This window comes from Oryzias melastigma, linkage group LG4, assembly GCF_002922805.2.
Source record: "Oryzias melastigma strain HK-1 linkage group LG4, ASM292280v2, whole genome shotgun sequence".
NCBI lineage: Eukaryota > Metazoa > Chordata > Actinopteri > Beloniformes > Adrianichthyidae > Oryzias > Oryzias melastigma.
Genome location: NC_050515.1, coordinates 1,047,510 through 1,068,564, shown reverse-complemented (window position 1 = coordinate 1,068,564; position 21,055 = coordinate 1,047,510). Strand labels below are relative to the sequence as shown.

The window sequence follows — 21,055 nt, the reverse complement described above, 5'->3', positions numbered from 1 at the left end:
CGATTTTGTCGCCACCTACTGGTGACTAAAGGAACTACCAAAGCATTCTTGATATCCATTTCCTCATAATTCTTTAACTTCCTGACAAGTCCTCAAATAACACTTCTCTGGCATGAATGTTTTCATTTCTCCTTCATCTTGGAGAATTTCCTGAGAAGCCATGTTTTTCAAACTGTAAGCCCAGCGAGAGTCGGCTCCTGGATTCCACATGTTTCGCATAAATTGCCGTCCAGACGTCAGAGCGGTCAGCTGAGAGCTTTTCTCTGCAGAGGAGGAGTTTTGGCACGCTGGGGGTTTTATCTGTGCATTTTTGTTTGTGTTTTTTTTATGTATAACGTCAGTGTACTTAAGAATGGAAACATTTAATCAGATCACAGCTTTGATCTGAGGCCTCCTACGATGGTTTCCCACATGCTTCACAGAGTTCCTGTGAGAGAACACACAATAAGCCGCTCTGTTGTTCAGTCACAAGCTGAGAAAGTGTGACTGTAGGAGCACTCAGCACAAACTGATGAAGGTTTTAAAACAACAAACATCCTCTGGAGGTTTTCGATTCTTTAAAATCATGCTCCGATAATGAACATTTGCAGCTGGAATCAGTTGTGTCATGACATAATCTTTGTTTATGTTTTATGTTGTGCAGCTATCTCTCCTCCAGATGACCCCCCGGCAGACGACAGGTCATTTTTACAGCAAACATCCTGTCTGGGTTTTATGACATCCCCTGTGACCGGTGATTTGGGATGTTCTTTGAACTTGTCGAATTTGAACTCATCTGTGCGTCGGCCCGTTGGCACAGCAGCAGGAGGATCACGAAGGGGCGGGCCCTGTGGGCCCCCTCTCCTGCCCGCCTCAGAAGATGTGTGCTGCTCCGAGTGGGAAGCGTTCGTGAGCTCCGTCCGGGTCCTGAGCCAGAGCGGTCAGCTCCAATTATCAGCCGCTGGACGTCGAGGGGCCTCTCCACCTCAGAGAAGAGCTCTTAAGCATGCAGGCCAGAGGAGAGCGGCAGCAGAGCAGCAGCGCCTGCGCCTTGGAGCTGCTGGGGATGCTGGTCTACATCGGAGCCTGGCTCTGTGCTCTGGCCACCACCATCTCGCCGCAGTGGCTGACCATGTCCACCTCGCTGCTGCCGGTGGAGAGCTACGAGCTGGGCCTGTGGGAGACCTGCGTGGTCCAGGATATTGGCAGCATGGAGTGCAGAACTTACGACAGCCTGCTGGGGCTCTCCACTGACATCAAGATGGCCCGCATCCTCATGTGCACCACCCTCGGCGTGGGCCTCCTGGGAATTCTGGTGGCCATACCTGGACTCAACTTCTTCAGCAGCTGTGAGGAGCGGGGCGGCATACGAACCAAGAGGACTCTCACCGTCACCGGGGGGGTGCTGGGGATGGTCTCAGGGGTGCTGTGCCTCATCCCCGTCTCCTACATGGCCCATCTGGCCGTCGTACATTTTTTTGACGATAAAGTGCCCGACGTTGTTCCTCGCTGGGAGTTCGGAGACGCCCTGTTCTGCGGCTGGGTGGCAGGGTTTCTCCTGGTGGTGGCCGGGCTGCTCATGGTCGCCTCCTGCACGTTCTCCCCGGCAGAGCGGCAGCCGGCACCACCACAGAGGTACCAGATGATGAGCGCCGGGGAGGCAGCCAGGAAGCGTTCGGAGTACGTTTAGAGGAGGATTCGCCTGCACGGACACCAGCCGCACAACACCGCCACCTGTAGGAGCACACTTCAAGCTGCTTTGACCACAAATGACTTTTCTTCATCAAGATTGAGCGTAGAGGCTGCTTTAGAAATAAATGGCTTTGATCACCTGTGCAGCAAAGACCTGCTGTGTTCAAAGCGGGTCATTTTGGTGACAGGTTTCTGTTGATTCATGACGTCACACATTCTAGGAGAACATCAGAGGCAGAAGAGTGTTTCCTGTTAGGCTTTTAATGCTGTAAGTTGTTCTCAATGCTAAAGCCTGAAACACAGAGGAGTGTTTTTATTAAAAGAACAAACCTCTTTTGCTGGTCAATGTGGTTTCAGTTGATGTTGGTAAACTGCTTTGGGGGGAACAGAGGCTCTGGTTTGTCAGGTGTGTCTGCAGCGGTGGAAACACAGCTTGAAGCTAATCTCCGTCAGATTTCCTGGTCGCTCACTGAGCTAAGCTGTGTTTAATGAACGCTTTAATGGGCAGTGGGTTCTGTGAAGAATGCAGAACCAGCTGACATAATCACACCAATTTGTCAAGGTCGGAGCGTGTCACCTCCCTCCGTAACCGTGGGCGTCATCCGCACACACAGGTACGGGAGGAGTTTAACTCAGGGCCCCTCCCATCCCAAGGATGGGACTCTCTGTACAGTCAGCTGCTGCAGAATGAAGTTAATGAGAGATAATGATGTTGTCACAGGGGGCACATGTCTCCTGAGGGGCCTGAGACATGCCAGACCTCAACGTGGTTCTGTTGGGCCTCCCAGATCCAGAGGGGCACGGATCGGATTGGGAGGCGCCGTGCAGGCTGCAGGGAGACGCTGGCGTCCCAGAGTGAGGCCAGCTATCAGCAGGAAATGAGCTGTGGGGGCTGAAGATACCGACTGGCAAAAAAACTGGGCAGCATCGTACGAAGATGGAAACAAGAAGTCCTCAGGATGAGTAATGTAGTCCTTGAATCTGCTTCAAACAAAAAAATGTCAAGACAAATTACTTTTTTGACATTCCACCCAAATTATTTATGGTTTGCAGAAATTATAAATAAACACAACTGTCCAATTAAACATCAGAACATATTTGTTAAACTAAGAGGAAAACTTTGCACATTGACCGTATATGAAAACTGGACTGAGTGAGTGTGACGTCACAAATGGGCAGACAGCTGGTTCCACGTGCAGCAGGTTTATTCGTTCAGACAGAAATTAAGCACAAAAGTCTACAAAGCTAAATCAGGGTCAGACAGGCAGAGGTCAATCACGAGCATGGGAGCATCAAAGAAGAGACTAGAGATGTCAGAGTCCAGGCGAGGGTCAGGGCAGGCAGCAAGCATTCAGATGAACCAGGGTCAGAACCAGAAGATCAGGTCCAGATAGAAACGCTCGGTAATGTAGGCAGGGTGGCACAAACAATACTTCGCACAGAGTGAGGCTCTGTGTGCTGCTGAAGAAGCAGGTGGATGAATGTCAGATTGGAGACAGCTGAACAGCATCCAGGAACTGTGGGCTGGGGTTGCTGGGGGATGTAGTCCAGTCAGTACTCTGGAGATGGCTCCCGCCAATGACCAGAGGAGAAGACAGAGCACTTTTATGGAAGGCCACACCCCTTACAACTTCAAATCTGCCAATCAAACACTTGAAACCACATACTTATATTAGTATTAGTCTGTTAGTAATAAGTTAATAACTTGCACTACAGAAATAATATCAAGAAAAAATGGAATTATTATCAACATGTTTAAAAAAGTATCAGAGCTACAACAGAATTGTTTTGATTGATTAGTTCATTTGGTTTATTTCAAGAATAAATAGTGAAAAATACAGACCAAAACACACACATTTTTCAAACTCATTGTAGAGTTCGATTGAAAAGAAGTGGGAAAAGGTGAACTTATACAATCCCACCCCTACAACTAGAATGTTTGTTTCTCTGTAGAAGTCTGTGGGATTTTGGCTTTTTGGAACCAGCAGGTACTTCCTGTTTGGAGTGCAAATCAATCCAGTTCTCTATGTACAGTCAATGTTTTTTGCCTCAACGTAACAATTCTGCAGCAAATCAAAAATGGTCCTTAAAGCAGAAATGAATGAATTAAATTAGTCAAATGTCAGAAGAGCTGCAAAGAAAAAAAAAACGTCATTACCCATCAGGACTGTTTTTTTTTAAAGTCTGTTATTTGCTAGTGAGGAATGTAAAGGTCTTCATTTTCAAAGATGAGCAGATTAAAAAAGACTGAATTAATCTACTGTCAGCTGAAGAACGGAGGTCTGTGTTGAGAGTCACTCAGACCTTGATGCTACTTCAGGCTTCACGGCTGCTTGGAGGTCTGGATAAGCTCCTGCTCCAGGTTCATGATTTCTGTTTGTTTGTTGCACGGCCGAGCTGCTCTGTTTACAGCATTAGGATGCACAATAGAAAACTGGGTCCAAACCAGCGTTGACCAATCAGAAGACACTTCCTCTCTTTGTTTTGTTTTACATTTTCCCCCCAAAAGACAACATTTATTTTGTGCAATTACACAAACAAAAGCAGAAAGGAGTTTCATGGATTCACACACCCTTTTACACCAGAGCTCCAGTGTTTATGTTCTTGTATTTACCATATTTTTTTATTGTTAACACGATCAACGTCATTCCAGTAGATTTTAAAGGAGAAAAGCGGCGTGATCACGCCGCTTTTCTCCTTTAAAATCTGCTGGAATGACGTTGATTGTGTAAACGGTTGAAAAGTTACAATACGTTAAAGATTTTGTGTTTACGGTTAAAGGGGTCATGTCTTTAAGCTAATTGTTGATGCTAATGTCTGAAATATTGCTGAACTCTTTCATGTTGGCTTTATTCAATCCAGAATGATGAATATTTGGATTCCAACTCCTCAAATGGTCACCAGAGTATAAATAAAGTTGATTTGATTCTCTACAGTTTCATCTCATAACTAAAACTGAAAAAAAAAAAATTTAATCGGTGAAGTCCCACTCCGACCATCTATTGGTTTCCCAGTGATCTATTAATTATGATTATGATGTTTTTAGCCAAAATAGAAATTTTTTAGGACATAGTTTCTGCAAAGCAGCAGGAGTTCATTAGAAATTCACCTCGACTGTTGACACAGAGTAACCCCACCCCCACTTCCCATTACCCATTTGTTTAGACACCCTTAGCAGCATTTGTTCAATAAAGAAATATTCAGAACTGCAATTTTGCGATTATTGTCTTTAAATCAGCAAAAATAGGACCCAACAACATGTTAAATACTCAAAAAATACATATATATATTTTTAAATCTAAGAGAGTCTTTAAAAACTGGAGGATTTTTCTGCTTCATCACCTGCAGAAATGTTCATAACAAACTCTGTGAGAAGATCAGCGTTTCTGTTTAGACATGGAAAAAGTTTCTCCTGTTTTCAGAAAGGCTGCACATGCAGAGAGTCTCACATGTCCTGAAGCTTATCTGATCTTGATAACTGCAGAGGATGATGATGGCATTAAGCTCTGCGACTGAAAACCGACTGGTTTGTGGGATTCAGGCTTTACAAACTTTTCTTTAATGTGCAACTTTTTAAAAAAAAATTGAGTTAAACTGTGAGGCTTGATGGGACTTTGGAAAGCTAGAAATGCTTCATAGTAAACTCAAGTGTCAATAATCCTTCTGCTGCCTTTATCGATGCTCCAGAGATTACACAGAGCATGGCTCCAGATAGAGCTGTGTGAATTAGACTCACTTCTTGAATGTACAGATAGAACTATAGTGCTGCCATCTTCTGGTCATAAACACCTGAGTGTTTGCAAAGCAGCTCATTTCAATGAAGGCCTTTTGTTTTTCATGCTGCCTCCAGAGAGGTGCTGCAAGCTACTGGACCCATGTGTGTGTGTGTGTGTGTGTGTGTGTGTGTGTGCATGCCTTCCTCAGCAACAATCAGCACAGTGAGGCGGCCCCCTCTCCATGCTCACATGCCTGCTCTCTGCAGCCTCCCACGTTGGTCACATGTTCAGGGCCCCGGGTTAACCTGACTGACTCACACCCTCCTCACATGGGCCCGTCAGAAGGCCACACCTCGGCACTCTCCCTCACCTTCGACGGTGATCACACAGGTGAGGATGGTTCCAGCAGGTAATGATGAAGTGAAATTCCCTCATTCAGAAGTGTGTGTCAACATTAAAATCAACAGTTGACGATCATTGTTACAAAATCAAAGCTTTAATTCTGAAGGGGAAAACTTTTCAGAGCTAAAGTTACAAAGAAAAGTGACATTTCAGAATAAAAGCCTTCGGTGAAAACCTTCGGCTGAGAGTGACCTGCAGAAATGTGACTCCAAGTCGATGATTCACAGATTTTATGATATTAAGACGAGTCTTAATCTGCTAAACATCATTTTCCATGCTGAGGCGTTTCTGGCGCCCCCAAGTGGCAACAAAGTTCAGTGCAGATAAAAGTGTGGATTTGAAAGTTCGGTAAAGTTAATATGTTCCTGTGGCATTTTCTAATAATAGAAGACATATATTTAATAACATTATATTAAAATAGCATTGTTGGTAGAGGTGGAGGTTTGCCCTGGAAAGGAGAGGAATGAAGGTTAGCCGCAGTAAGACAGAGTACATGTGTGTGAATGAGAGGAACCAGAGTGGAAGAGTGAGGTTACAGGGAGAAGAGATAAAGAAGGTGGAGGAGTTTAAGTATTTAGGGTCAACAGTACAGAGTAATGGAGAGTGTGGAAAAGAAGTGAAGAGGAGAGTGCAAGCAGGTTGGAATGGGTGGAGAAAAGTGTCAGGTGTGATGTGTGACAGAAGAGTTTCAGCACAAATGAAAGGAAAGGTGTACAAGACTGTGGTGAGACCAGCCATGTTGTTTGGACTAGAAACAGTGGGACTGAAGAAAAGACAGGAAGCAGAGCTGGAGGTAGCAGAGATGAAGATGCTGAGGTTCTCTTTGGGAGTGACCAGGATGGATAGGATCAGGAATGAATACATCAGAGGGACAGCACATGTTAGAGGTTTTGGAGATAAAGTCAGAGAGGCCAGACTGAGATGGTTTGGACATGTTCAGAGGAGAGACAGTGAATATATTGGTAGAAGGATGCTGAGTCTAGAGCTGCAGGAAAGAGGTCTAGAGGAAGACCAAAGAGGAGGTTTATGGATGCAGTGAATGAAGACATGAAGGTGGCTGGTGTTAGAGTGGAGGATGCTGAAGACAGGCTTAGATGGAGGAAACTGATTCGCTGTGGCGACCCCTGAAGGGAAAAGCCCAAAGGAAAAGAAGAAGATATGAAAGTCACATTTTTGAGTATTTGCGCATTTAAATTGTTGTGATGTTGTTGTGAAAAAATGCCGTAAGTGTGACGTGGGAATAGCAAGCCACAAACTTCCTGCTCCGCCCCATTCTGATACATCCACTTGGAGACAAATAGATCATGGACGTCTTTGTTTTGCTCAGTGGGTCATCTTGCTACGATATCCAGTCGCCCAGTGGAGAGCGCAGTGAGCGCCGCCGTCCAGAGGGCCAGCAGAAGTAGAAGGTTGGCCGACCAGGCTGTCGGTCCCTGGTTAGTGGAGCCAAACACAGGTGGCGCCTCCACGGTAATTCCAGACAAACCCAACTGGTTCCCACTCAGCCTTGTTGGCCAAGGGAGCAGTGGCAGGGCGGTCGACCTCTGATCGGAAGATTGCTGGTTTGTTTCCCGCCTTGCCCAGGTGCCAGTGTTTGGCCTCAGTGTGTTAAATGTGCGTGTGAATGTTACTGTGACAGTGTGACTACAAAACACTTTAGGGCTTTAGGAAGGTAGAAAAGTGCTATACAAGTATTTTTGAATTTCTGATTTGAATCATTTTTATTTTTCAATTTTTTTACATAATCTGCTTGCTTTGAGACGGATTTAATCAGTGACAGGACTTTTCCTAAATTTCCTCCCAGCATCAGTTTCTGTCTTGACACCCATGAATCCGTGGATGAAAAGGATCACAGGGCTTCTTCTGTGTGGAAAGTGGGATTGTCTTCACCTCTGCTGGCAGCCTTTGACGACTCTGGACCGTGGGGTAGTGTAGTCAGCGTCCAGGGTCCGTTGAGGGGGTCTGTGGTTTTCTCAGGGGCTCGCCATGCGTACCGATAGCAGAGGAACAGCATGCCGCTCAAAAGCATCATGACAGAGGCGATGATGCCCACGCCGATGGCTGCACCGACACTCTGCCGGGCAGGAGCAGCAGGGAGGTAGGAGTCATGGGGGAACTCTATGGTGCCGTTTCTGAGCACGGAGCTCATGTTCCACATCAGCGGCACCATGGACGTGGTTGCTGTGAGCAGATACAAGGTCCCCGCCAGCACGAAGACGGCTGGTATTTTGCCCTGTTCCTCCACAGAGAAGTAGGCCAGCCTCATGGCCACGGCAGCGCTGATGTTCCCCGCCAGGCCAAAGATGACCGCCAGGATCATGAGAACCTGAGCCGAGGGGATCTCGGCGGGAAGAAAGCTGTCGGAGAAGCTCAAGCTCTGACAGGTCTCGGTGCTGGGCAGGACATGGCTGTAGAAGCACGCCCTCCAGATGCCCACCCAGGCCACGCCTGAGTTGATGACAGAGACGTCGTTCACGTACCACAGCCGCCATTCATTGAGGCCGGCCGTTGCCATGGTGAGGATCCATGCCACCACCCCGGTGAGCAGGCCCAGAAACTGCCAGTGGGCCGTGTGCGTGAGGTACATTCCCGCCATCCGTCAGTGGTGGCGAGCCATCACCCCTGCTCCTACAGGAGACACAGGAGTGGGAAAGAGAGCTACATTGTTGTTTCCTGCCCCACAGCATGGTGCTGCCACCCCCGTGCCTTACAACTGAAACAATGTTCATCTTCCAAACATAGCATTCACTAACTTAAAACATATTTCTGTTTCGGTTTGATTGGAGCTTTTTATGCGTAAAGATCCTTTTACAAACTATGACCCAACCTTTTCCAGTTGTGACCTCTCCTTTTAAACTGATTTAGGAGAGGATCAATCAGATTGAACTCGCTTCACTGTCCCTAAAGCATGTTTGCTGTCAAACAGATCATAAATGAGATCATAGCTACTATGATGTTCGTTGTTTTGGAATCTATGGACTTCAAAACAAACTTCTGAAGAACCAAAACGGAGTCTTGGTTAATTTATGACCTCACAATGTTTATGTATTGATGCTGTTCGAAGGTCTGCCTCCAATAAAAATAGATATCAGTCAGCCTGAAGCTCCTACAAGGAAAACATGAGCATTTTTTTGTTAGTTAACTGGGTAAATACATTTTTTTTTTAACATTTTCTGACACCAAAACACATATTTAAGAGGCAGTTTTTTCTTCTGTTGTCACAGTGAGATTTGTACAAAGCTGCACTTTCCTTTAACCACTTAATATAGAACACAATGTCTAATTTTAAACTATAGTTTCTTCCATAAGCAACAAAAATAGCCTATTTCCTGCAGTTACACAAACCCAAGTATGTTGAGTTTTAATTATCAAACAGACATACAGATCTGCATATCAAATATTCAAAAATATTAGTTTTGTGATACAAGTGATATAAGTTCAATTTCACATTGATAAATCTACTTTCATTAAACATGAAGTGGTTGAGCTTTGCTGTAATCCCCATTTATCTTGTTAAATGTTGGAATCAGCTTGATTACTTTTGAATCTTTTCCTGTTTAAAATATAAAATAGGTAAAGAGAAAGTACTGACCTTCTAGAATTCAGTTGGACTCAAAAGCAGAGGCAGCCGTGGACTTCTCTAGGGTGGTGTGTGACATAACTCACCTGCCTCTTCAGCTCCTTCTGATGTCTTACCTGCTGTGTTATCAGGAGGGGGGGAGGGTGTGGTGAAGTCAATGATCAAACCACAAGAAAAGTCCTTCAAACTTCACTGCAGTTAGTGGTAAACAGGAAAAGAAGGAGGAGGTTTCATTCTGGAAGAACTCTGATCGTACGCCACCATTTCATCTATTTGTTTGTTTTATTACCACATTTGGCAGCAATTTAAGCCTTATTTAAGGCTTAAATTAAAATAAAAGTCGTAGCCTTTCTAACAAAGCATTGAAATGATCCCAAGCTGAATACAGAAATGTTTTGTCAAAAATGACAAAGTCGAGTGAAAGAGGAGCTCTTCAGATTTCACTGGTTCTGAACGAGGAGTGCTCCTTCTGTTCAGTCACGCTGATCTCTCAAACGGAGGCTGCACCTCCTCCAGCCACAGAAATGTTCACCCAGCCGGAGCGGCCTCCCGAAAGTCCTTACTGCAGAGGAACGGTCTCCACGGTGAGGCGGCGAGGACGAGATCGGGCTCCTGAGAAGGCCACCACGTAATTGGACGATGGAGGAAATATTTTTACAGACCACATGTTAAATGTTGAAATAGTTAAACAAAATAGTGATAAATAGGTGTGCCTGTTGGCATGTGACGTGTCTGCTGTCCACCTCGGAGTGGCTAAAATAAATTACTAGAAAACAAACATTTAACAACAAAAATGGCGTTCAGGACGTAGATGTAGTGGTTGCTTGGCGAGCTTTTCCCCAAAGATGCTGTTTAATAAAAGTGTGTTTGATGGCAGTTCAAGTAAACAAAGCGCCTCTGCTCCCCCTGCTGGTCACAGAGCTCAGGTGCGTCTTCATAAAGCCAGCCTCTGCTCGATGGGGAGGCTGTCAATCAAGCATTTCAGCTGCTCCTCCCCCAGTTTGATCTTATCCTCCAGCTTGCGCTGCTCGATGATGAGGGCGGACTTCATCTTCACAAAGTGCTCATAGTCCGTGAGGCTGTCGTCCTCCAGGTAGTTCGCCAGGATGTCGTAAACCACACGCTCTCTGCGGTCCAGGTTCTCCTTCAGCTCCTTTGCGTCTTCGTGCTGTCGGATCAGCAGCTTCCTTTTCTCTATCAACGTACGCTGAAGAAGAAGAAGAGGAAGGTCAGTTTGACAGGAAACGCAGTCCTGTGTGGGCTCTCTGAGGGCTCCTCACCCTCTCCTCCGCGGTGGCGTCCTCTTCCAGACTGTTGAGGGCGTTCTCCACTCTGGCGAGTCTCCCGGACAGCGACAGCAGCAGGCTCACCACCTTGTCCAGGTCTCCGACGAACATGCGGAACTTGTCCAGCTCGTTGGGCTTGCAGACCTGCTGGACTCTGACCTCCACCTCTTCTCCCAGAGCGTTGTTGTCCAGGATGTCCTCCTGGAGGCTCTCCCTGGCGTCTCGCAGCACCTGCAGCTTCTTGCTGAGGCTGTCAATGAGCTCTTGCTGCGCGACAAACAGAAACGCGTTCAATAAATGAACAGAGGACATAAAGTTAAATAAAGATAAAAGTTGTCCGTACCTTCTTGTTGGCTAAGTCGATGTCCAGCTCGTCCTCAGAGTCCTCCTCCTCCTCGTGCTGCTCCTGCATGTCTTTCATCTTGATGAGGAGCTCGGCTTTGGGAGCAGATGTGCTGTAATAGGTGGAGCTGGTCACCATGGTGACCGCTGCTGCCATGTCCTCCTTCTTCTCCCTGAAATGAGAGCTGGATTTCGTCATTCAGCTGAAAGCGTACAGCTCTGGATTAGAGGAGGACTGGCGCGGCTCACCTCTCCTCAGCGGGTCGTGGGGGGGTCTGCTTGCTGTGCACCTTCCTGCGCATGTGAGCTTCCTCCACCAGCTGCTCGCCTTCCGGGAAGAGCCCCTCCATCAGGTCCATGGTGGTCCTCATCTTGCTCTGATCCAGAATTTCCACCAGCGATTTGTCCTTCCCCATGATGTCCCGCGCCAGCTCCTCTCTCTTCTGGTCCTCCTCAGTTCCCGCTGTGGTTTCAGCTTCCTGCTTGCTGCTGGGCTCGTCTGTGGGCGGCGGCGGCGGTGGCGGTAGCTGACTGTCGTCTCCGATAGTCGTCATGTATGCGTCCCCCTCGGCTCTCTGCAGAACCTGACTCTCCAGGGTTTTATTACAGTGCCGGCTAAAAGCGCAGAAGTCCGAGTCCTCCGCCGGAGCTCCGAAGCTGCCAACTCTGCCCACACCGGGGCCCCCAGATTCAACGTGTGCGAGCTGGCTCTGCTGCAGGAACGGGGAGTGCTCCTTCTCCGCGGTCCCCTCCGAGTGGACGATCCGGACGGGCACTCGTCTGGCCGCAGAGCTCTGGTTCTGCTGCACAGTCTCCGACCTGAAACGGCAGAAAACAGAGCAGATCCAGTTCAGAGGAAATCCTTCCAGACAGAATTCCCGTTTCACTGCTTGGTGGCAGCGGAGAGTTTTTCCATGCCCGGTCTTCTGGAATATCAGAGCCATCTGGACTCCTCCCACCCTTTGGTTTGGACCGGCTGGAACAATCCTCCTGAAGCGTCCACAGTTCACAGATGATATCCATTCCCTCTGAATTAGAAAAAGGAGCTGGGCCTTTCTGAGTCACATTTCCAAACATTCGGGAGAACTCGGAGGCGCTGGTGGTTTGGAAATGCAGAAAAGCTCTAAATTACAGAGGCTTGATAACACTCACATGTTGATTCTACTGAGGCGCTGACTCAATAAGCCTCTTTGTCCATGTGACACAAGCAGCTTCTAGCAGCAAGAAAACCCCAAACAAATCTTCATTCTACAGAAACAAAGACTTTACCTGTCAGAGTCCTCTGGGGGGAACGGGACGGGAGGCTTGTCACTGAGTCTCTGCGGGGAGAACTGTGGAGAAGGAGTGCGCTGCCTCTCCATGCCGGACGGCCCCGAAGATCTGTAGGATGAAGCCGGGGGAGAGGAGGCGGGCGGAGGACTGGGTTTTGATGGATGATGTACTGCCCCTTGTCCTTTGTCCACGAGTCCTCTGCCCTGCTCTGAATCTCCCCTTACAGAGTGGGTGGGGAGGAAGGAGGAGCTGGCGGTGGGAGAGCGGCAGAAGGAGACCTCACTCAGAGAACCTGTGAGGGACTCGCAGGAGGCCGCCTCCGGGCTCGGGGCAGGGGGAAGCGTCTCCTTCCTCCCGGCTGGGCGGCTGCGCTCATCAGTCTGGAAGGGGGCGGGCTCGGCGGCACAGTGGGAAAAAGACGTGGGTCTGTGGTTGAGGGCGACAGGAGCGGCTCTCTGTCTGCTGTCAGGATTGGCTCCTGTCATGGGCGGGGCCAGAGGCGGCGAGTAGCGTTCAAACTCTGCTGGGTTTTCACCTGAAAACCTGAGGAACACAACAGAATCTTTTAATGACACGGCCGGCGGCGGGGCTATCATCTGCAGCTCACTGCAATAACACGCTGCAGCACGGCGGCTCCTTCACTTCCCAGCAGCCACTGTGATTATGCCACTTCGGCGAGACCCGCGTCTGCCGCGGCGCTCCTCCTGCTCAACGCTCGGCTGCATGTCTGAGGAGGAACGTCTACACTCCTAGAGCACAGGAAGGAGGAGCAGCTAAACTCCTCAGGACTCCTCCAAGGAAAAGTTAGAGGAGGAGGTCTGGAGGAGAGGAGTCATGAGGAGCTGACGGAGGAGGAGCGTGTCAGCGGATCCTCTGATCCTAACTCACTTACAGGTCATGCAGCTTCAGTTTAACGCCGCTGCAGCTCACACTCACACCTCCACCCTCAAGCTGCTCCTCCTGCTCCTCAACATGAAAGTTCCTCCTGCTGCTGCGTCCATCAGAGGATCCAGATACTGTGATGCTCAACCACTGACACACACTGGACTCATGAGATGCTCACAGTCAGCACACACAAACACACACCCCCACGCACGCACACGAAGAAATGAAACACACATATGCACACACACAACTAAACGTACAAAAACCTGACTAAAGACACAGAACTAAAACACACACCTAAATACAAACACACACAAAACTAAACACACTCGCATGCACACACATAGCTAAAGACAAACATAAACAAAACTAAATACACTCACAAACCTAAACAAACTTCTATGCACAAAAAAGTGAACACACACACACATAAACACCATAAATTACACACAATACAACACACAAACCATATACACCTGAATGCAACTAAAGCCATACACACCCACAAATAAATACCTACAAGCACACACAACTAAACACACACGCAAGAAGGCAAATAAACACACACAACTAAACCCATGCACTCACACACCTCTAAACGCACACACACATGCACACAAATAAGCACCCACACACATGCAACTAAACACACAAGTAAACCCATGCACACATGCATATGCAACTGAGGACATGCACACACAAGCAAACCAACACGAACAAACAAAAACACACACACAACAAAACATGCATGTAAATAAACACACAAACACATGAAACAGAACTAAACCCATACACCCCCCCACCCACTCAAACACCTCTAAACACAAAACCAAACATACCCCCACATACACATGCAACTGAGCACATGCACACACAAGCAAACCAACACACACCCACACAAACACACACACAACAAAACATACATGTAAATAAACACACAAACTTATGCACAGAAAAACATAAATACACAAACACGCACATGCAACTAAACCCATAAATGCCCACAAATAGATACACACAACTAAACCCATGCTCACACACATTCAACAAAACACACACACAAATATGTTCCTAAATATACACACAAAATACACACAAACATGCATACACACACATCTAAACACACATGCACACTTAAATACATAAGCACATACACAGACACAAACCCACACCAACACCCTGACACAAACACACGCATGCTTGCACACATGCGTCCACAAACACTCCTTAGCACAAACGCACACACCAACACTCACACACCAACACTCACACACCAACACTCACACACCAACACTCACACACCAACACTCACACAAGTGCACGCACAAACACCATCTCTTGAATGGAGCTTGGAGTTCAAATAAGTGTAACAGAGCAGACTCAGGTTTGTCTCTGGAGTACCACACTGATCCAAATGTTTCAGCAACAACACGTCAGATCATCGGCCTCATGAACGCTCTGAAGGAGCAGGTTTTTCCACCAACTGTAATCCCTCTCCAGGACTAGATGACCGGGATTCAAACCGACGGCTTCAGGCAGCCCGAGGCGCTGCTTCCCGTCAAGAGTCCAGACCAGGAGCAGTGAACGTGACTCACAGGGTGAAAAGATTTGAATTTCAGCTCTGTGGTCCACCTCTTCCTGGCTGGATATGACATCACCTTAAACTCCGCCCACTTTAAAAATGAACAAACCAGCCTGACAGCAGTAGGAGCACGCCCAGTAAGGATCCAGCCATCAGCTGCCAATCCACGGGCGGCGCCTCAGTTTGACGTCAAAACGTGTTTGAAGTGGAGTGTGTGCACGTTTGTTTCTGCTGAGGAGCAGTTCTATGAAACAAATAACAGTAGAAAGAAGCGGCAGAAACTGTGACAAAAGAAACGTCAACTGCATTTATGGATCAGAGATCATTTATGAAAGTCATCTAGGAGTTTCTGTTTCTCTGTGTCAAACCAACCATCTCTATTGCCAGTGAGAGTTACATTTTTACTTATTTAGTCTTTTTTTAATTACTTTTACAAATTTAGTCCATGTGAATTTAATTTTACAATTTCTGATTATTCATTTATGTAAATTATGAGAGAAAAGGCCTGTTCTGTTTAGTTGAGAGGTTTTACTTTAAATTATTGTAATAAATAAGTTTATAATTTTGTGAATGAAAAAAGTCTAAAGTGGTTGTGCTGTAAATTGACCTTGTTAGTTTGGTAGTTATTGGTAGTCCTGATCCAGATGTGGACTCCACAGCTGTCTGGAAAATGATCAGAGCCACTCATAACGTATAAGACTAACATATGTTGGAAACGGCATAGAAACAACTCTGCAGTGATTCTGTTGGTTATATAAACTAATCTCTGCAGGAAAAAAAGAAAATATAAAGCACTGGAGAAATGACTGCTTTAGTGACACTTCAAAGTATGATGTTGTGGAAGTTTTCTGCTTAAAAACCTCCAGAAAACCTCTGTCCTACAATGAAATTCTTCTTTAAAATGTTAGACGAAGGCCTGGAGGTAAATTGTACAAAGTGAAGGATTCTATCAACTCAAGCACATTGAAAGCCCCTATGTGGGCGGAGCTTAGCTCATCCTCCAGGCTGCTGTTTGGATGCAAACGTCATTGCATAAACTTTGCGATTCTGAACGCGGTCAGAACCCACTTTGGCTCTCTTGCAGTCCCTAGAAGCGGTGAAGTCCTCGATTACCTGTCGGAGCCCACACCTGAAGACAGATCGTTAAAACACCCAAAACAAACGTCTCACAAACAGTGATTTAGGATTAGAGCGGTCTGTGGACGCTTTCACGACGCATTCTGCACACACAAAGACGAAATAAGCCGAGCTCTGGGAGACACTATTGGCTTTGTTACTGTACATGTGGGAACTTCAGCATGAATGCGAGCCATCGGCATTTTTAGGAGGTGCAGCAGCCCCCCCCCCCTTTGAGGAATGTGCCCAAAACACAAAACAGAAACTTCAGTTTAAACTCTGATGACATGAATGTCTACACAAGATTTTCAGGGAATTATGTGACATTTTATACAAATGTCAGGGAGAGAAGTGAGCGTGGAAACACAAACACTCATCTGATCGGGGAGACTGTCTGCCTTCGGGATGCCCCCCTGACCCTGGGGGGAGTGCACAGAATTCCAAGAGAGGGCCGAAGAAACCCTTCCCCAGTGCAGCGCATGTTCAGAAGCATCGCCCACGGCAACAAGCCACATAAAGCTGCTCCGCCTGAAGACGGCGGTGTCCTGCGACAGCTCCACTCACAGAGAAGAACCTCAAAATGACTCCATGACCAGGATGTTGGTGTGAGAGCAGCAATTATAGCTAGCAGCTGCATTTAATAACTACTTTCTCATCAAACAAAACAAACTCAATTGAGAGAAGAACAAGACCTTTGTGTTGAATGAATGTTATTTTTTAAGACAGAAAGGCAGCAGAGTTCCAGCATGTTCCATCACTCACCCCGACTCGGCAGTCAGCGGCTCGGCGGCCCCGCTCTCCGTCTGGTAATACCCCGCGTCTGACTTTCTTGCAGGAACTGAAATCTTCTGGAAAACGAGGTTGAACAAACACAGAAGCATTTATGTGAAAAGGTTCCAGCGCCTTAAACCTCCACTGCCCGACTCAGGAAGCAGCTTCCTGGTTTCTCTCTGCTGAAAAGATGCTGCTCTCTTTGTTAAGCTGAGGGAGTGTCCTTATGTACACACTTAGATTAATATTTGACTTGGCGTTTCCTTTTGTTGCTCTAATTGCGCTCCTTAATGAAAGGAGGAGCCACATGCAGTGGAAACTGGAGGGTAGTAAAGTTACAAAACATGTTTCTTTTAGGTCTTTTCAGGTCAAACTTTGACAGATTTGGGCCTCACCTGACCGTAGATGTGAGCTGAAGGAGACGAGCGGGACCTCTCATGGAAGCACGCCTTGTCTCTGTCCTCAGGTGTCGGATCGACTATGTTGTCGGCGGAATGGTACCGTCCAGAGGGTTTCTTCTCTGGGGCTTTCCTCTGTTTGCTCCACCTGGCCTCGTACTCCGCAAACGTGCCCAGTCTCTGCTTATCGTGGGCAGACGGTGAGTGGTGAGGAGCTCCTTCGGCCGTTTCGGAGCACGCTCGCCCTCTTGGAGTGTCCTCCGCCACGCTGCGAGGAGCAGCACTCCTGCCTCGGATCTTGTCGTGGCTGCGAAAGGGCGTCTGGTTTGGGAACGCTCCTTCAACGGACAGCTCCTGTTGGTTCTCTGAAGAGCTTCCAGAGTGATCTTGGTCAACGCCGACTTCATGAATTTTGTCTGGCTCAGAGAAACATTTAACCTTCTGCTCTGCAGTGAAACGTTTCCGGCCACCAATGCGGGGGACCTGACCACCGGAAAGTCCAGAATTACTGGTTCCTGGCTGGTTCAGGACAGGGTCCACATTCTTATGTGATGAGGAGGGATGGTTTGCTTCTTTAGAGAGCTCCAGTGGAACAGGCTCCAGGTCTCTCCTCCTGAAGGAGGTGGCTTTGAGCACCTTTGCTTGTGCTTCCTTCAGATGATCCTTGTACGTGTTGGAGAAGGCCCCCTCTGCAGAGGCGGAGCTACGAGCAGACCTCCACTCGTCTGGATCTCTCTGCGATTCACGCTCGGTCTTCACTTCCGTATCCGGCAGGGCAGCCGCACTGCGACTTTTCTGCATCTTCGCTTTCCTCATCTGGATTTCGTTTCTTAAAGTGGTGGCGAAGCGGTTGCTGCGCATCACCTGCTGGCTTTCAAGGGCCTCCTCTGAGCTGGCGCCTGGTGCGTGGTCTTGGCGGCCCGCGGCGCACACAGAGAGTGAGTGAAGCATGGGGGTCGTCTGAGGGCAGATCGTGTTGCTTGCGTGGTTGGGCTGTCTGACCTCTTGAGGTCTTTCTCTGAGCTGAGGCGGCACAGACCTCCTGTGTTCAGGGGCGCACTGTGGCTCTGGAGTCTGTGTGTGCGGCTGTCTTTGCGCCCCCCCATCCTCCCAGCTCGGTTTAGGCCCAGAAGGTTCTGGAACCTGATGCTTTCCGTATGCAGGAGTGTCTTCAGAGCGTGAGGAGTGTTGGGGCAGATGGTGCCTGGCTTTGGGGGCCGCCTGCGGGCTGGTAGAGCGCCGCTCCTGTGCGGCGCTTCCTCTGTCTTCTGGTATTCCGGACAGAGACGAGTGGTTGGGATGTGTGCCGTGGCTTGTGGCGATGCAGTAGTAGCGGCTCTGTCCCCCACTCTCATGGTCGGGGGCCGCAGAGGATAGGTTGCTGCTCAGACTCCATCTCTGGTTGTGGCTTAGATGTTGGGCAGAGCTGTGAGTGGGCAAGTCCTGCAGGCTGCTGTAGTAACCGCCAACGTTCTGCGGCTTTGTGGCGGATGGGGTCCAGGGTTGGGGGTAGAAGGCGCTTTTGTCACCGTGGTGGTGTTGCTGGAAGGGCTGACTGTGGTGAACATCACTGCTGGAGAGGGAAGGCTGCTTGGTTGAGCTGAACGGGACGTGGGCACTTCTATCGGTTGAAGTGTGAATGTTTCTGCTATCGTTCTTCAGGGAAATATTGTGGCCACGCCGATTTTCCGAAGCCCTGCAGTGGGAATCGGGTCCATCAGAGGGCGCCCTTTCGTGGGCTTTAGCTGCTGCAAAGCTGTTGCTGCGTGCAGGTGGAGGAGGAGGCGGAGGAGACGTGGACGCCGCCTTCTTTTTCTCTGGAACGTTCCACACCGGCCCGAAGCTGATTCTGCTGGAGGTGGAATGTCGGCAGCCAGCCGGGTCCTCGCTTTGCTGACCGTCATGACCTGGACCGACCCCCGGCATCTGGAAGTACGGGAGCCTGTCCTCGTGTTTGACTCCGTCAGGAGCCGCTCCCTGGCTGCGCCTTCCTCCCGCATCCCACTGAGTCACTTTGTAAAGCATGTTCTCGGTGGACGCAGCGTTGCTTTTCGACAGCGTGTAGTCCGGCGTGCTGGAGCTGGTGGAGAAAGAGCTGTAGGCAGAGTCCCGTTTGCCCCCTCCGAGGTGCTCCATGCTGTTGTTAGAGTGAGAAACATGTTCTAGACTGTCCATGCTGCCCAGAGAGCTGAACTGGTCAGACGCTCTGCACAGGTTGGTCTGCTCCCAGCCTCCAGAGAGATCATTATCAGACGAGCTGCAGGATGAGGAAAATTAAGGACAGAAACGAATTGTTTTAGGTTGAAGCAAAAAGTTAGAACGTCAACTTCTTTCTTTGATTCACATTTTTTGTTCACATCATGGTCAACAGTTCTTATCGACCAAACATTAAGACTGGAGAAGGAAACCTCCAGACCCTAGAGTTACCTCGCATCATATCTGCAGTGCCAGACAGCTGTGGGCGGAGACTGCGTCTTGCCGGACTCTGATTGGCTCTCATTAAACTTGGTTGCGTGCCAGGAGTGAGGCCTGCTTACGGGTTCGTTCCTCCTGCAGAGACGGGCAGAACACACAGATCGGATCAGAAAAACCCAGACGCAGATGAAAACCAGTGTGTGGACCTGGTATAGTAACACAAACATGGATGCATCTTATTTTGAAAAGCTTCTCTGCAGTTCTGGAGTTCTGAGGGTGGGGGTGAGATGTGGGGCTCGCTCTGGACCACACAGAGACAAACAGCCGTGATGGCAGTCACAGTTCATTTGTGGCTGAAACTTGAGGAACCAGGAGAAATGCCAAGCTACACTTATCCACACTCAACGTTAAAAAACGATGAAGAAACTTTGCCTTTAATGGAGTTTATTCTGCAAAGTTTAAGTTTTTTTTTTTTTTTTTTTTAAATCAGATGATGTGACAGTTTTCAGAGCAGCAGAGGAAACGTACCCTTTAAAGCGGTTCTTTCTGAGGCGGCATGGAAGAGAAAAACATATATATGTTACTTTATATTCTCATGAACACACCATAAACAGCCGACTATGACAACGCACTGCATGCTGCACATCTACAACATCTACTGACGTGAACCACAGAACCATGAAGTCAGACGTGCTGATGGAGGCAGGCGGAGAGAGAGGAATGACAGGAACCTGACAACTACAGGTGTCTAAGGGCGGAGGCTAAGCAGGAGGGGAGGATGACGAGAGGAAGAACGTGTGAAGCAACAGAGCCGTACCTCATGGAACTGCGCAATATCTTGGTAAGAAAGCTTCTCGCCACATGAACGTCATTCTCTGAGGGCATTTTGAGAGCTACAATATCCACCATTTTCAAATTCCTGGCGGCAGTGAGAGGAACACACACAGAGACACACCAAGAGCTCAGCGACAGCAGATAAGAAAAACACAGTTTATCATGTCAAAGTGTTGCAGTGCATAAATGGACGCTGTGGAGATGCAGAACGAACATGTCAGTGAGGAAAAACTCCAGAAATCCAACTTCTAACTGTCAGAAAACTACTATACCAGGGTTATAGCTCCCCCTGGTGGCCAAATGTAATACTCACATGCAAGAGAAACGCAGGTAACATGTAGGTAAAGTTAAAAGAACATTGAAAGAAATGCTGTGCAGCATCTCTCAGACCCATCGGGCCTGAGGTGTGCTGGCTCTGCTTTCCCACTGAGGGGTGTGGGGGGGTACGATGCCAGCATGAGGCCATTGAGGTTTAGGGAACATCTTTCCCAATCAGATTAGTCACCTCAGTGCTCTGTCCAAGCTGTCGTCTGCCTCCCAGACATCCTCTCTGCCCCCAGACAGCTTTACATCCCAACACTGTTACCAGAAGCCGACTATACTTTTTACTGCACGGATTATGACAAAAACATTTTTATGGTAGTTTGATGTGGTTTTTGATAGAAAAAAACTAAATCTAAGGAATGTAATGGACAGAGAGTTTCTAAAAGGATGTTTTTGCTGTAACTATGAAAAGGATGGACTGTTTTCAGGCACATTGAGCAACAGGTTTGCCCTAAAAAGCC

The 21,055-nt window shown here is 48.0% G+C and overlaps 3 protein-coding genes across 5 annotated transcripts in view; 1 reads left to right on the top strand and 2 right to left on the bottom strand.

The window, feature by feature from the left end:
* Window positions 1-6: 6 nt before the first annotated feature.
* On the top strand, window positions 7-3,033 carry LOC112150695 (putative claudin-24). The gene has a single exon (XM_024279159.2). It carries the CDS (start codon window positions 986-988, stop codon window positions 1,667-1,669), a length of 684 nt encoding a protein of 227 aa, XP_024134927.1. The 5' UTR covers window positions 7-985; the 3' UTR covers window positions 1,670-3,033.
* A 4,474-nt stretch (window positions 3,034-7,507) lies between these two features.
* On the bottom strand, window positions 7,508-9,504 carry cldn34a (claudin 34a). The gene is made up of 2 exons (XM_024279242.2): window positions 9,382-9,504; window positions 7,508-8,417 (listed from the first exon to the last, which is right to left on the bottom strand). Exon 2 carries the CDS (start codon window positions 8,383-8,385, stop codon window positions 7,639-7,641), a length of 747 nt encoding a protein of 248 aa, XP_024135010.1. The 5' UTR covers window positions 8,386-8,417; window positions 9,382-9,504; the 3' UTR covers window positions 7,508-7,638.
* Window positions 9,505-9,632: 128 nt separating this feature from the next.
* shroom2a (shroom family member 2a) overlaps window positions 9,633-21,055 on the bottom strand; it is a 32,315-nt gene continuing 20,892 nt past the window's right edge. The window contains exons 1-10 of one of the 3 annotated variants that reach the window (XM_024278725.2): window positions 20,254-20,493; window positions 19,965-19,982; window positions 19,449-19,571; window positions 17,019-19,278; window positions 16,615-16,700; window positions 12,267-12,812; window positions 11,247-11,816; window positions 10,999-11,170; window positions 10,650-10,922; window positions 9,633-10,576 (exon numbers count right to left, since the gene is read on the bottom strand). In XM_024278725.2, coding sequence (XP_024134493.1) covers window positions 10,304-10,576; window positions 10,650-10,922; window positions 10,999-11,170; window positions 11,247-11,816; window positions 12,267-12,812; window positions 16,615-16,700; window positions 17,019-19,278; window positions 19,449-19,571; window positions 19,965-19,982; window positions 20,254-20,345 — 4,413 coding nt within the window. In that variant the 5' untranslated portion in view covers window positions 20,346-20,493 and the 3' untranslated portion in view covers window positions 9,633-10,303. Of the gene's footprint in view, window positions 10,577-10,649; window positions 10,923-10,998; window positions 11,171-11,246; window positions 11,817-12,266; window positions 12,813-16,614; window positions 16,701-17,018; window positions 19,279-19,448; window positions 19,572-19,964; window positions 19,983-20,253; window positions 20,494-21,055 lie in introns of those variants that run through there. The other 2 variants (XM_024278724.2, XM_024278723.2) reach the window with 2 other exon arrangements.

Excerpts from the sequence above, each read along its gene's own strand:
- cldn34a (XM_024279242.2), bottom strand. The coding sequence starts at position 8,385 with ATGGCGGGAATGTACCTCACGCACACGGCCCACTGGCAGTTTCTGGGC.
- LOC112150695 (XM_024279159.2), top strand. The coding sequence starts at position 986 with ATGCAGGCCAGAGGAGAGCGGCAGCAGAGCAGCAGCGCCTGCGCCTTG.